Source organism: Notolabrus celidotus, chromosome 7 (assembly GCF_009762535.1).
Source record: "Notolabrus celidotus isolate fNotCel1 chromosome 7, fNotCel1.pri, whole genome shotgun sequence".
Lineage (NCBI taxonomy): Eukaryota > Metazoa > Chordata > Actinopteri > Labriformes > Labridae > Notolabrus > Notolabrus celidotus.
Window position 1 is genome coordinate 35654561 of NC_048278.1, and position 15512 is coordinate 35670072.

The 15512-nt window shown below is 38.9% G+C and overlaps 1 protein-coding gene across 1 annotated transcript; it reads left to right on the forward strand.

Annotated features, from left to right (window-relative positions):
* The first annotated feature begins 11747 nt into the window (after positions 1-11747).
* ier2b (immediate early response 2b) lies at positions 11748-13366 on the forward strand. Its single transcript, XM_034688953.1, has one exon. The coding sequence runs from the start codon at positions 11954-11956 to the stop codon at positions 12503-12505; it is 552 nt and encodes a 183-aa protein (XP_034544844.1). The 5' UTR covers positions 11748-11953; the 3' UTR covers positions 12506-13366.
* The last annotated feature ends 2146 nt before the right edge of the window (positions 13367-15512 follow it).

A 15512-nucleotide genomic window follows, 5' to 3' on the forward strand; every position in this document is an offset into this window, starting at 1 on the left:
TAACCCTAATCATAACCCTAACCCTAACCCTAACCCTAATCAAAATCATAAACCTAACCCTAACCCTAACCCTAATCATAACCCTTACCCTAATCAGAATCCTAACCCTTACCCCAACCCTAACCCTAACCCTAATCATAACCCTAACCCTAACCCTAATCAAATCATAAACCTAACCCTAACCCTAATCATAACCCTAATCATAATCATAAACCTAACCCTAATCATAACCCTAACCCTAATCATAAACCTAACCCTAATCATAACCCTAACCCTAATCATAACCCTAACCCTTACCCTAACCCTAATCATAACCCTAACCCTAACCCTAAACCTAATCATAACCCTAACCCTAACCCTAATCAAAATCATAAACCTAACCCTAACCCTAATCATAACCCTTACCCTAACCCTAACCCTAATCATAACCCTTACCCCAACCCTAACCCTAACCCTAATCATAACCCTAACCCTAACCCTAATCAAAATCATAAACCTAACCCTAACCCTAATCATAACCCTAATCATAATCATAAACCTAACCCTAACCCTAATCATAAACCTAACCCTTACCCTAACCCTAACCCTAACCCTAACCCTAATCATAACCCTAACCCTAACCCTAACCCTAAACCTAATCATAACCCTAATCATAACCCTAATCATAACCCTAACCCTAATCAGAACCCTAAACCTAATCATAACCCTTACCCCAACCCTAACCCTAACCCTAATCATAACCTTAACCCTCTATATAACCCTAACCCTAACCCTAATCATAACCCTAACCCTAACCCTAACCCTAATCAAAATCATAAACCTAACCCTAACCCTAATCATAACCCTTACCCTAATCAGAATCCTAACCCTTACCCCAACCCTAACCCTAACCCTAATCATAACCCTAACCCTAACCCTAATCAAAATCATAAACCTAACCCTAACCCTAATCATAACCCTAATCATAATCATAAACCTAACCCTAACCCTAATCATAACCCTAACCCTAATCATAACCCTACCCTAATCATAATCATAAACCTAACCCTAACCCTAATCATAACCCTAACCCTAATCCTAACCCTAACCCTAACCCTAATCATAACCCTAACCCTAACCCTAATCATAATCATAAACCTTACCCTAACCCTAAACCTAATCCTAACCCTAAACCTAACCCTAAACCTAATCATAACCCTAAACCTAATCATAACCCTAACCCTAATCATAACCCTAACCCTAATCATAACCCTAATCAGAATCCTAACCCTTACCCCAACCCTAACCCTAATCATAACCTTAACCCTAACCCTAACCCTAATCATAACCCTAACCCTAACCCTAATCCTAAACCTAATCATAACCCTAACCCTAATCCTAATCCTAACCCTAACCCTAATCATAACCCTAACCCTAATCATAACCCTAACCCTAATCATAACCCTAACCCTAATCAGAATCCTAACCCTTACCCCAACCCTAACCCTAACCCTAATCATAACCTTAACCCTAACCCTAACCCTAATCATAACCCTAAACCTAATCATAACCCTAAACCTAATCATAACCCTAACCCTAATCATAACCCTAACCCTAATCATAACCCTAACCCTAATCAGAATCCTAACCCTTACCCCAACCCTAACCCTAACCCTAATCATAACCTTAACCCTAACCCTAACCCTAATCATAAACCTAACCCTAACCCTAATCCTAAACCTAACCCTAACCCTAAACCTAATCATAACCCTAACCCTAAACCTAACCCTAACCCTAAACCTAATCATAACCCTAAACCTAACCCTAACCCTAATCCTAACCCTAACCCTAACCCTAAACCTAACCCTAACCCTAAACCTAATCATAACCCTAAACCTAACCCTAACCCTAATCCTAACCCTAAACCTAACCCTAACCCTAACCCTAACCCTAATTGTAACCCTTACTGATGTGTCATGATCAAAAGCATTGAATCAGAAGAGCCGGCTCTCTGTTTTGTAATGCATCATATCGTATTGTATCATAATGTATTGTAATTTTTCTCACTCTGTTTTAATAATTGAACAGAACTTAAATTAGCATCCAATCTAATGTAAGACCTGAAGGCCAATTTATGGTGTTACATGACCACATTAAGGTTAGTTCTATTAATAAAGCCAAATGATTGTTCATTTCTCTGGAAGCTCTTAAACTTCCCGATCTGTTGATGAGACAGCGTGACCTTCAGTTCGGATAAGAAAAAACTCCCAGTGAAAAAACTCGCCTGCAGCTTCTCTAAATATCTCCATGAAGGTTTTTTTTTTTGTTTGTCTTTTCAATCATGATAGTGTGTTATAAATACTTTCCACTTGTTGCATCACTTCAGTTTATCTCTACTTAACGCCCTGCAGTCCAGCTCAGCTGAGTGCAAATCTGCCCGAGTGGAAAGTGACTCATTTAAAAAAAAACAAAATCGGTGATGTAGCAGGAAAATCTCCGCTGGAGATAAACAAAGTCAGAAAATGAAGGGAGGCGCTGTGGAATTACAAAGAAAGCTGGCAGGGATTCAACAAGCTGCAGGAAACACTCACAGAAGTCTATAAATAGGAAACCTGACCCATTCCCTCGTGATATCTTCAAGTGCTCCTCGTCGAGGTGACCTATTTTCAGCTCTGGAATCACAAACTTGCTGCAGCTGCTGCCGAATGCCTTCAGCTGATGACATCGATAAAATGCGGTTGTATGAAAGCAGCGTCTAATCTGTTGTTTTCTTTTGTTCTGACGTCAAATTTCCACAGAATTAATAAAAGGTGATTCCCGTCGTTATATAAGTTGTTAATAAATGATGCTGAGCTGCACCTGAAAACCACAACAGAGATCAGGGTGAGTCACACATCTGCAGAAGAATCAAACCGGCTCATCCACTTTATGAAGCAGACCAAGTAGACTAATGACTGCAGGGTTCAAAGAACACTCTCAGACCTTTGAAGTCATGAACGTTTCAACCTGAGAGCCCCTCCTGAATGGTGCTGTGTTCTGACATGTTCCTTCAGATTTGGCTTTGGAAATGAGAATGGTAAGGTCATAGTCAACACACAGACTGTATAAATAATGGACGTCGTATCCATGACATCACCCATCTGTTCCTGAGCGCTGTTTTGAAGCCAATCGTCGGCGGGAGACATATACGAAATGCTGAACTCGTCAAAACAAGTGTGACGTAAAGAGGCGGGGTTTGAGCCTTATTTCTGCTGTGAAGATCAGCTTTTTTGAATTGGTGTTTATGTGGTTTCCAGTACTTCCTGACCCAGTCTCAAGCTGGTTTTTAACACTTCCACATTGGCTTTGATTCTCACAGCCAGAGGTTGCCGCTTGGTCCCAATGAGACATGCCGCGACTGGATACAATATGTTTTTTGAAGTTATATTTTTGGGGCTTGTACACGGTTATTCAGAAAGAAGAGGACAGTGGACGGAGCAGGAAACTTGAAGAGAGAGAGTCGTGGAATGCATGTGGGAAGGAGGCCGCAGGCTGGAATGGAACACAGGCTGCCTGCTAAAAGGGCACGCAACTTAACTCTTAGAATAAATCTGCACCCACGATACAATGTGACTTTACGTTACTTTACGTTACTTTACGTTACTTTACGTTACTTTACATTACTTTACGTTACCTTACATTACTTTACATTACCTCACTTTTAGTTACCTTACTTTATGTTAACTTACTTAACGTTACTTTACGTTTCTTTATATTATCTTCCTTTACGTTATCTTACTTTACGTAACCTCACTTTACTTTACGTTTCTTTACATAATCTTACGTTACTTGACTATACGTTACTTGACTTTAGGTTACTTGAATTAACGTTATTTTACTTGACTTAACGTTACCATACTTTAGGTTACCTTATTTTACATTACCTTAGGTTACTTTAAGTTACTTTACGTTACCTTACTTTACATTACATTACGTTACTTTACTTTATGTTACGTTACTTTACATTACGTGACATTACTTTACATTACCTCACTTTAAGTTACCTTACTTTATGTTAACTTACTTAATGTTACTTTACGTTTCTTTATATTATCTTCCTTTACGTTATCTTACTTTACGTAACCTCACTTTACTTTACGTTTCTTTACATTATCTTATGTTACTTGACTATACGTTACATGACTTTAGGTTACTTGAATTAACGTTACTTTACTTGACTTAACATTACCATACTTTAGGTTACCTTACTTTACATTACCTTAGGTTACTTTAAGTTACTTTACGTTACCTTACTTTACGTTACTTTACATTACTTTACTTTATGTTACGTTACTTTACGTTATGTTACTTTACATTACATTACGTTACTTTACTTTATGTTACGTTACTTTACTTTACATTACATGACATTACTTTACTTTTATTACTTTACTTTATGTTACTTTACGTTACTTTACTTTGTTACTTTACGTTACTTTAATTTAGTTTACGTAACCTTACGTTATGTTACGTTAATTTACATCAATGTTACATTATGTTACATTACGTTACATTACTTTACTTTACTTTACTTTATGTTACTTTACGTTACTTTACTTAAGTTTACATTACTTTACTTTATGTTACTTTACTTTACTTAACTTTACTTTAGTTTACGTTACCTTACGTTACGTTATGTTACGATATGACATGACACGACCCTACACGAATAACATATGACGCAATACGATATGATATGCATTACATTATTTAATCAATAAGAATATCTTTAAACATAAACGTATGTTTTTATTTGCAGGACAATGAGGTGTCATTAAGTATTAGCTATAAGGATACATGTCATCAGCTTTAAAAATTAACATTGACAACAAAAACTAAACAGTCTGCAAGTGAATTAATATTTTAAGCAAGTTTTAACAATCTCTGTCAGCTTTAGAACAAGTCTTGAAACATAAAGTCTGATTGGAACTATAAAGAAACACATTTAAAGTCAATATAAAGTTGTTTTTAAAATATCAATCATGCAGAAACATATTTAAGAACAGATACATTTCTCTAAGTGAAGGAGTCGGCCCTCTAAAGTCTTTCAAGTTTCAAACGCTTCCTCTCATTACGGCGACAACAAACACCGATCAATAATAACTGATAATAAAACTGATCATATCAACTTCATACAACTTTATTTATGGCAACAGTCTCCATGCTTCATAACCATAAATGTCATTTCTTGGCAACTGGGTCAATCCCTGTCCTACCAACCAACCAGTGTTTATGTTGTAGAGGGAAGTACTGAAGGTCTGCGGGGAAACAGGCCCCACCCTCACACACACACACACACACACACACACACATGGGCTCACACTCCAACGCCCATTTGGCTTGAGGCGGAGGCAGTGTAAGCATGATCACACACAACAGTCACCATAGAGACCAGTCGGGTACAGACCTGAAGTGAAGTCATGTTGGGTCGTTTTCTTCTTCGCCTGAGAGCTGCTCGCCATCTGACTTACTTACCACATGTGCAGATTTTATGCAGACTGGGCTGTTTGAGGGAGCTTGATTCAAGTCTTTTAGGTTTATGATCAATATTTACACCCACAAGGAATGTGTCTTCATATTCTGATGAAAAACAATCAACACAGAAGAGGAACAAAAACTTGGAAAGCTCTAAAACAGCAGTGTTTATGTCCAGTAGGTGTAATAAGAAGAGCTGCAGGAATGTGCAAAGTGTGCACAAAAATCTTACACTGTAGAATTTAGAGACAGTGTGCGATGCATACATGTCTCATTACAAGTCAAAATATCTTATTACACTTTATTAAGTCACCCTGACATAGATAATACTCTTATTTCAAGGTACCACAAGCCAAGAATAAGGATTGTGGTCACCTTGATAAGCTTCATGATTAGTATTTGATAAGCTTGCTGCACTGACAGCCAATCAGAGCTCCTCAGTTTTGTCTCATGATATGTTGGTATGTGATATATCTAGACTTGCAAGATGAGTGAGCTTTAAATGAAACTTAGTGAGATATTTGGACCAGATCAGACAAATGAACTCTAAGATTTGAGTATAAAGTGAAAGACTTGATTTATTTAATTATTTCCCTTCCTGCATTTTAATTTCCTTAGTTGCTCTATGGTCAATATAACAACTTATAACTGGACTGAAAGTCTCAGTTTTACTGTTCATTTTGTGCTTCAATGAACAATAGAAGAAAAAAAAGAACAGTAGTAGAAGAAAAGGAGCAGTAATAGAAAAAAGGAAAAAGGATAGTAGTAAAAGAAAAAAGAACAGTTGTAAAAGAAAAAGAACAGTACTAGAATAAAGGAAAAAGAACAGTAATTAAAAAAAGAACAGTAGTAGAAAAAAGAACAGTTGTAAAAGAAAAAGAATAGAAGTAGAAAAAAATGAAAAAGAACAGTAGTAAAAGGAAAAGAACAGTAGAAGAAAAAAAAGAACAATAGTAGAAGAAAAGGACCAGTAATAGGAAAAAGAATAGTAGTAAAAGAAATAAGAGCAGTATTAAAAGAAAAAGAACAGTAGCAGAAGAAAAACAAAAGAAAAAAGAACAGTAAAGAACAGTAGTAGAGAAAAAGAACAGTAGTAAAAGAAAAAGAACAGTAGAAGAAGAAAAGGAACAGTAATAGAAAAAAGGATAGTAGTAAAAGAAGAAGAACAGTAGTAGAATAAAGGAAAAAGAACAGTAGTTAAAGAAAAAGAACAGTAGTAGAAGAAAAAAGAACAGTAGTGAAAGAAAAAGAACAGTAGTAAAAGACAAAAAGAAAAAAGAACAGTAGTAGAAGAAAAACTAAATGTAAAAAAGAACAGTAGTAAAAGAAAAAGAATAGTAGTAAAAAAAAGAACAGTAGTAGAAGAAAAAGAGCAATAGTAGAAAAAAGAACAGTAGTAAAAGAAAAATAACAGTATTAAAAGAACAGTAGTAAATGTTAAAATGTGTCTTTACTTTAAAAGCTCATCTTAATGCTTTTCACTGTAGACAAATTTTAAACCCGCCTCTGTTTGAAATTTACTGTTGCTAATTTCTAATAATTTTGGATTTCATCCAAAGGTTATAAATGACATTATTATTTAATTAACCTTGATTTAATATATCTTAATGACATAATAAAGAGTTTTTGTATTTATTTTTTTACCTGCTGTATTTTTTAACATTTGCTTTGTTTCTCTGAGGTCACAGTGCATTTTGTCACAGTGCATTTTATTCCTGCACTGTAATCTGCACTGTGGATGTTTTTATCATATTTAATAAATCTTATATTCCTTTGAAGTCTATCAAAGTCTGTTTTTATTGCTGTTCTTTAAACTTGTTCTATTTTTCATCATTCTACATGAAAAGCACTTTGAGGTTCCTCACATAAAAAGCTGCCTTGCCTGAAATATGCAGCTACAGGTAAACCCTTCTGTTTGCAGACTTATAAATATCATAATATGCAATAAGAAATTCACATTTCTCATTTTAAACTAGCTTTTTATCACATTTCTAATTCGTATTGTGTCTGTTTTCTCTCAACAATCCTCCTCACAGCTGTACCCTGACCCTTCAGGATCCACTCCCTGTAAACACATTTGGTATCCATCATAGTGTTAATGTTCCAGGTGCCATGTTCACGTCATGCACAGAGGAAGAGCAGTGATGGAAGAGGTTTCCATGGCTACAGCTTGCATGTTTTTTGCAGCATCTGACAACCCTGGGCGGCGACTGCTCATGTTACTGATAACGAGTGTAATTTGCACTCTGAATGAGCGCTTACGTAACGCTGAGTGAGACTTGTGTGGCAGCCCGTTTGTCTTGTGGTTGTAAAGGCATCTCTGAACATGCCTGCATGATTGAAGCGGCCCTTTAATTAGGAAATTTGTCTTATTTATGACTTCTGTGATTATTATTCATGCATAGTTTTATACACTTTAATCCTAACCACAAAGAGAGTACAGAGTTAATATAAATATGTGGCTGTAATTTACAAAGAACGCTGCATTCATTTTGGCCTGCAAGCACAAAAACATAGATGTGTTTTGCTTCTAAATTTACAAATGTTGCATGATTTACTTGTATTTTGCCCAGCAGTCAATCTCCATGCTTGCTGTGTTTGTGATGCAAGAAAAACACGTCTTGCATTACAGAAGAAAACCATAATAAAGTGGACAAAGTGCAGCTGTGTGTCACAACATATAGCAAAATAAAGATTTTAAGATGCCTACGCTTAAAGCAAGGGTTGGTAGTCACAAGGGTTGCCAACTTTCTCACTACTAAATAAAAGACAGGTGTAATGTGCCATGGTTGTGTGAGCATGTATTCTGATTCTGATTCAACTGGAAATGCAGAAAGTGTGTATATTCCCTTTAAGCCTTACTGTATCATTATGTCACCTCATATGAATAAACCTCAAAGAAACCACAATTTAACTATTTACATCAAAAAACAGGCAAGAGAAGAATTAAAGAGTATGACTCACCAAATGTACTTTTTCCATGATTACTTTTTGCTGCTCTTGGCTGACTCATGCAGTCTTTTGTCCTTTTGCACAGCCAGAGCTTTTGCAGGACTTCAGGCTTTAAAGGTGACATATTACGCTCTTTTTCATCAACATATATTGGTCTAAGAGGTCCCCAAAACATGTCTCTAAAGTTTATGCTCAAAAAAACACTTTGAAATCAGATTTTGGTCTGCCTGTAAACCCCTCTTCTTCAGCCCTGCTCAGAACAGGCTGTTTTCTGTGTCTGTGCCTTTAAATGAGAATGAGCTCTCTGACCACGCCCCCTCAGGAAGTGAATGTGGCCTCAGCTCTCCAGGACGTTTTTGTAAAATGGACTTTTTAATGGTTCTCTACCTGAAATATGTGTCCCTGTCTACAAACCCCCCGAAAATGAAAAGAATCCATTCTGCCCCTGTTCTGATTTCTCCACCTTTCATACGTCACAACGCCATCCGGTCTGTAACAGGAAGTCAGAGCTCAGAGCTTGTTCAGCCCATAGACTGTATAAAATACAACTCATCCCCTCCTCAGCTTTTCATTCCCTGCACACGTGTGTGCTAACAAGGAGCTTAGGAGGGAGGCATGCTAGTTGTAGGCTGTCTTAATAAACACAAAGGTCGGTTTTACTCCCCACGTCTGCAGATTTGAAGATCTAGTGGATGATTATTATTTAGCGCTAGTTAGCATAGCCACATAGCTACATGTTCGTAGCTGTGTACCAAGACACACGTCGACATACTGACAAATAAAACAACAAGAAACACTAAATCTGTGACCAATCCTTCAGAAAGGTCCTGCTGCAGGCGCCTCTCCGTCAGGATCAGATTCTGGATCAAATTCAGAGGGTTGAAGTAACCAACATGTAAACATTAGATCAACGTGCTGGACAGCCCACATCCACTTCCTGAGGGGGGCGTGGTCAGAGAGCTCATTCTCATTTAAAGGCACAGACACAGAAAACAGCCTGTTCTGAGCAGGGCTGAAAAAGAGGGGTTTACAGGCAGACCAAAATCTGATTTCAAAGTGTTTTTTTGAGCAATAAACTTTAGAGACATGTTTTGGGGACATCTTAGACCAATATATGTTGATGAAAAAGAGCACAATATGTCACCTTTAACAAATGTTGCATGATTTACTTGTATTTTGCCAGGCAGTCAATCTCCATGCTTGCTGTGTTTGTCCTGCAAGAAAAAAACGTCTTGCATTACAGAAGAAAACTAAGATAAAGTGGACAAAGTGCAGCTAGTTGTCACAACATATAGTTTCAAGATGTCTACACTTAAATGGGATTTCACAATTCAAATCTGAGAGCAACATTGAGCAAAATAAACAGAGAAAATCAGTAATTGTGTTTAAAAAAGTGTCAGAACAGACATAAATAATACGTTTTCATTCCTTAAACTTTATTTTAAATGTTGCATTAATGTTTCAGATTGATTAAAACCCTGTTCTCTGCAGATGTGCGTCGATATTTGGCTCTAAAACTCAGAGTCTCGTGTTCCCCACGGTCCTTGAATGCATCATGAAGGCGCCTGCCGTTTGACCCCGGTCCTGCTGCTGCTTAGTAACCCAATTCACACCGGTGACAACTCCATATATGGAGCAGAGGTGACGTCACCACCGCTGTAGCGCTCGGGGAGGAAGAGGAAGGGGAGGGGAGAGCTGCGGCTGCGCGTTCGCGTCACGGCTTTTCCACCGAGCGCGTCCCCACGGGGCTTTACTACCGGAAGAGCCATATATGGAAGCTGTTGAATGCGAGGGAGTGACGTAGTGTATCTATGTGAGTGTGAGAAACTGGAGACACGTTTCCTTCTCCCACGTACATTCTTCGACACGCTGCTGCTGCTGGATCATGGAGGGTTTTTAAAAAGCAGAATGTAAACAGTGACTGTCATGATACTGAGCTCCTCTCACTCCTCCTGCTCCAGTTTCCTTTCCTGATGTTCAGTCCCACACTTTAAACAAAACACTTCCTCAAACAATTCACAGGAAATCTGTCACACACTTCCTCTTTTCAGGTGATGTCAGAGAAATTAGACTTTTATTATCTTATCAGAAATACAGGTCATTACAGAGCTCTTATAAACAGTGTGTAAGAAAGTCACAGTATTAATAGAAGAGGGAATAAAATAAGGTATAAATACAAATAAATAAAGATAGAATAAAATATAAAATAAAGATAAAATAAAATATAATCAAATAAAAATAGATATCAAATAAAATCTAATAAAACAAAACAAAAAGAAAAGAAAAATATAATAAAACAAAGACAAAATACAAAATATAATAAAATAAAAATTTAATAAAATAAAATAATCATCAAATAAAAATAGAATAAAATAAAAATAGAATAAAACAAATTAAAAATAGAATAAAATGAAGATCAAATAAAAATAGAATAAAATAAAGACCTTTTATTATCATAACATCGCTTTTTAAAGGTGCGTTTGGAGAGTTATATTTAAAATTTCATTTCATTTCTTTATTTATTGAGTTGGGACAATGCACATTAATTAACATTAATGCATTGAGCATCAATGTAAATGCACCAGACTTAGCACAGATGCTAAATTTCATGTGTAGCCCCAACACAGACACAGTAAGACCTTAAAACCTCACAGCTACAAATCATACCATAGACAATTACAATTAAGAGGAAATATTCTTTATTCATGCTTTATTATAAATTACTACTACAGATTCAATTATAGAAACCTTACTTACATAGAGGGAAACTTCAAATATGAATTCTTAAATGTGTATTGGCTTAGTAATTAAACTATTTCCTGCTTTTTGCAATAACTATATTGTCTGTGAATAAAATCTGCAATACATTTGTATCTTCCAGTTTGCCTTATTGTAATAATCTTCCTATAATAAACTTATTGTAAGCTCCTTTCATTATATTGTTAACCCTGCATGGATTTGCTGCACCACAAGATGTGTGTTGATGTAAATTAGACTTAAAGGTACTTTAAACCCTTTTTTTAATTCATGTGTTTATTGAATGAATCGAACAGAAAGGCTGAGCATGAGTAGAAACATGGGATTTCACTGGTGGTGAGAAATGTCTTGAGGGAGAAACCCGGAATCCAAAATAGAAAAGAGATCAAACTGTGAGAGAAAAACTGTAGACGGAACAGATGGTGTGTGTGTCTGAATTTCTGTGTGTGCGCGCGCGCGCGTGTGTGTGTGTGTGTGTGTGTGTGGCTACAGCAGGTGTGGGCGGCGCCTGTTTGTCACTTACTGAGGAATGAAGTCCACGTTACGTCAAAGGGGAAATAAAACGCCACCCTGCTCCTCACACGCTCTCATTTCTCAGAGTACAACAACTGATGAGCATCTAAAAGCAGCTCGAGCTACAAACTGCAAACTAAGCTCCAACTCAGAACAGACGCAGCTCATCTTTTTGGGTAAAAAAAAAAGTGCCAAATCTACCGTGCGTAATTACGCATAAAACAACAACAACAACACAATGAGTGCCACAGTCGCCATGGAAGTGAACGCCGAAGCCAGACGGATCCTGGCTGTGTCCATAAGTAAGCTGTACGCGTCCAGGACCCAGAGAGGGGGACTCAGACTCCACCGGAGCCTCCTGCTCTCCCTGGTCATGAGGTCTGCCCGGGACATCTACCACTCCTCCCGGGAGAGCGAGGGGCCAACTGCGGAGGAGCCCATGGAGAGCAGCTCCAACCCGGCGGAGGAACAGCAACAACAACAACAACAACAAGCCGGCCTGCCTGAGCCTCATCACCCGGCTCTGGTGTCCTCTGAGCCGCTCACAGAGGAGCAGGACAGCCTCGATGAGGAGTGTGAAACCGCAGAGGACAAAGAGAACCTGAGCCCGACAAGGCAGTCCAGGAAACGCCGGGGCAAGGCGTCGGCTGCGCCTGACTTCCTCCCCAGCAAGAGGGCGAGGCTGGAACCCGGGGAGGAGAGGTATGCAGCCCCACTGGGCAGCTGTCGGGTCGGGGCAGTGGACTCCCTGAACGCATTGTCTCTAAATCGGGCTATACCTGCCTGCTGAGCAGATGGAGGGAGAGAAAATAGCCTCCAATGAGACTTTGGAGTGGTGTGATTCTCGACTCCGAGTTAACCTACAAGGGTGGTGTGATCCCCTTAACGCGCCGAGGAGCTGACCTACATCGGCCAGTCCCAGGACAAAGGGATTAACCCGGGCCATGGGTGCGAGCTCTCCGGGTCGACCTGGGAACCCTGAAAGCCCAGACAAAGACAGAAGAAGGAGAAGCTGAAAACCAGGCCAAGGGCAGCAGAACGTGTCCGGAAAGTTTGAGGAAGAACCAGAAGGGGAACTAACTGTTGCTTTTTTTGTGTTTCCCGGTGATTCACCTTCAGCTCAAATGAGTCCAAACAAGTGACTGCTGCTGACTCAAAGTGTGTGTATGTGTGAATCAGCAAGAGAGTGATGTGAGTCAGTATAGGAGAAGAAGTGAAGTGGCTGACCACAGACACACACACACATACAGAAACTCACACACACACACACACAAACTAGGACTTCAGGGAATTTCCTGCCTTTGTGTGCCGGGATATGGGACTCAAACACTGAAAGAGGAAGGACAGTTGTGGCTGCCACTGACACACACAGACATGTACACACATTCAACTGCTGCTGTGGACTTTGATCATCAATACTACTGCTGGGGGGACGGGGGACGGTCCTGTGTGCTGTGTTCAAATGGTGCTTTGAGAACCAGGCTGTCCTCGTGGTGTTGGAAGCCGAGTAATCTGCTTTTTGTCACTTAAATGTCATTTTTTAAATGCTTAACCTGTGAAAGATGATAATACCTCACATTCAAAAGCTGCTTTTTTACTTGTGTGGTGGAGTAAAGGTGTGAATATTTGGAATAAACACACAGAAATCCTACTCAGTTGTCCTGTTCTCTTTGTTTTGTCTGTTAAAAGGAAACTTAATTCTCATATAAAAAGCTTAATGGGTCCGTGTTAGGCCACAGATCACAGGGTCAATCCTGTTATAAGAGGGAGGAGGTTGGTACAAGCCAGCGCCAGTCTGGCCTGCTGCTGCTAATCTCATGCTTATAGTGTAACACGCACACACACACAGACACAGAGGAGCAGCAGCAGCGGCTTCCAGGGTTGGACCACTTCCCCTGGATTATGACAGAATTCTGAATCACATCCTTCCTTCCCAACATGACCTGACACCGATCCAGAGAGGCTTTAATAAAAGAGTTACGCAACACAGCTGGGGGGGCCAGCCACTTCTGCTTCTGCTGCTATTGAATAATACAAACCAGCAGGTGTTTACAGCCTGAGGGCCTCTTCATCATCATATTTATGGCCATCATCAACCACAGCAGCAGCAGACTTCCTGCCAGATGACCTGAAGCTAAAACAACACCCTGAAACTCTGCTGCTGCGGCGGCGGCAATGTCGATCAGGTCGTTCTGGTTGCTCAGGTTTTCACATAACCATGCTTTCAGATCCAGGTCAGCCGCGTCATCGTCCATATTTCTTCTTCTTCTTCTTCTTCTTCTTCTTCTGGGCTGAATATTGAAGCAGCATGAGTCATGTTGAAGAAAGAGGGAAGGGATGATGAAGCAGAGAGGTTAATGGCGCCGAGAGGATGAGGAAGAAGTGAGGAATGGTGGTGATTACATATTTTCAAGGTCAAATGGAAGAGTGTCTTCAGCTTTGTTGAAGGAAATGTAGAATTCATGACATGCCGGGTCATATTTTTAGAGTCTGGGTCATAGTGTTTGTTCAAAAAGTAGATTTGAGGGTGATGAAGTTTGGTTTCCACGGCTGAAAGAAGACATCACTGTCTAAATGAGTGGCGATGACTTCATTAGTGGGACTTTTTTTTCAGTTTCACTCAGAGTGGCTTGAGGTCGCCTCTGAAGGTAAACAAGTTTCCAGGAAGTCCAGGCGGCCTGCGTCACGCTATCTGTTAAAACAAACATTGCTTCACTTGTTGGATGTAGGGGAGACCGGGGACAGGTGGAACGAGTCTGGGACTGTGTTGTAAGACCAGGAGCAAAGCTTGTTTTTGTTCTGCTTCGCTGGCTTAAAGTTTGACCAAAGGTTAATAAAATACGTCACATATGATAATCTTCAAATGGCACACACACTCAGGAGACACATTGAAGTTTAATATAAGAATAGCTTGTTGGGCAGCTTTAAACTGTCCCTGAGAAAGTGAGATAAACACAATCTCTTAGTCTGGTCTGAGGGTCACTGTGTCACTGTGCTTGTTGAGGCGGTTACATAACTACAGGGTGGTACTTGACTGATTCTAATGACATGCATGATGCTGAAGGAGGAGGAGGAGGAGCTAGTCAACACCTGAAATCACTCACAACATTCCTGTTTTCAGTCAGTCATGGTAGTGACTCGACGACTCATCGTAAAGGCGGGGATGTTGTTGCCAGAGCTGGACATACTTCATCATTCTTATTTTGCGTCACTGTGTTGTTTGTTTACACTCAATGCTCTGTGCTCTCATTGGTCAACGTTAATGATGCGGCGGAACAAGTTGTAGAAGGCAGCGTGAAAAATCAAACATGTGGGACTTTCTGTGGTGAGGTCAGGAGATGATAAAAGCACAGATTTCCAACGTGTCCGAAACATTGCGTCTGCCGGATCCTTTATAACGTGTAGTCTGATCTCGAAACCTGCCCAAACTCCCAGAAAAACTTTCACAGATATTTCTCAAGTACTCTTGAAAATTTTGAGTATCAGAATTAGAAATACTCTATTTATCCCAGAGAGGGAAATTCTGTTATTACAGAGCTCTAATAAACAGGATGTAAGTAATTCAAGATATTAATAGAAGAAGGAATAAAACAAGGTATGTGTACAAAAACAATAAAATAAAGATCAAATAAAAATAGATTAAAATAAAGATAAAAATAGAATAAAATAAAGATCAAATAAAAATAGAATAAAATAAAGATCAAATAAAAATCAAATAATATAGAATAAAATAAAGATAAAAATAGAATAAAATAAAAATAGAATAAAATGATATAGAATAAAATAAAGATAAAAAT

Coding starts and splice junctions, on each gene's coding strand:
- ier2b (XM_034688953.1), top strand. CDS start 11,954: ATGAGTGCCACAGTCGCCATGGAAGTGAACGCCGAAGCCAGACGGATC.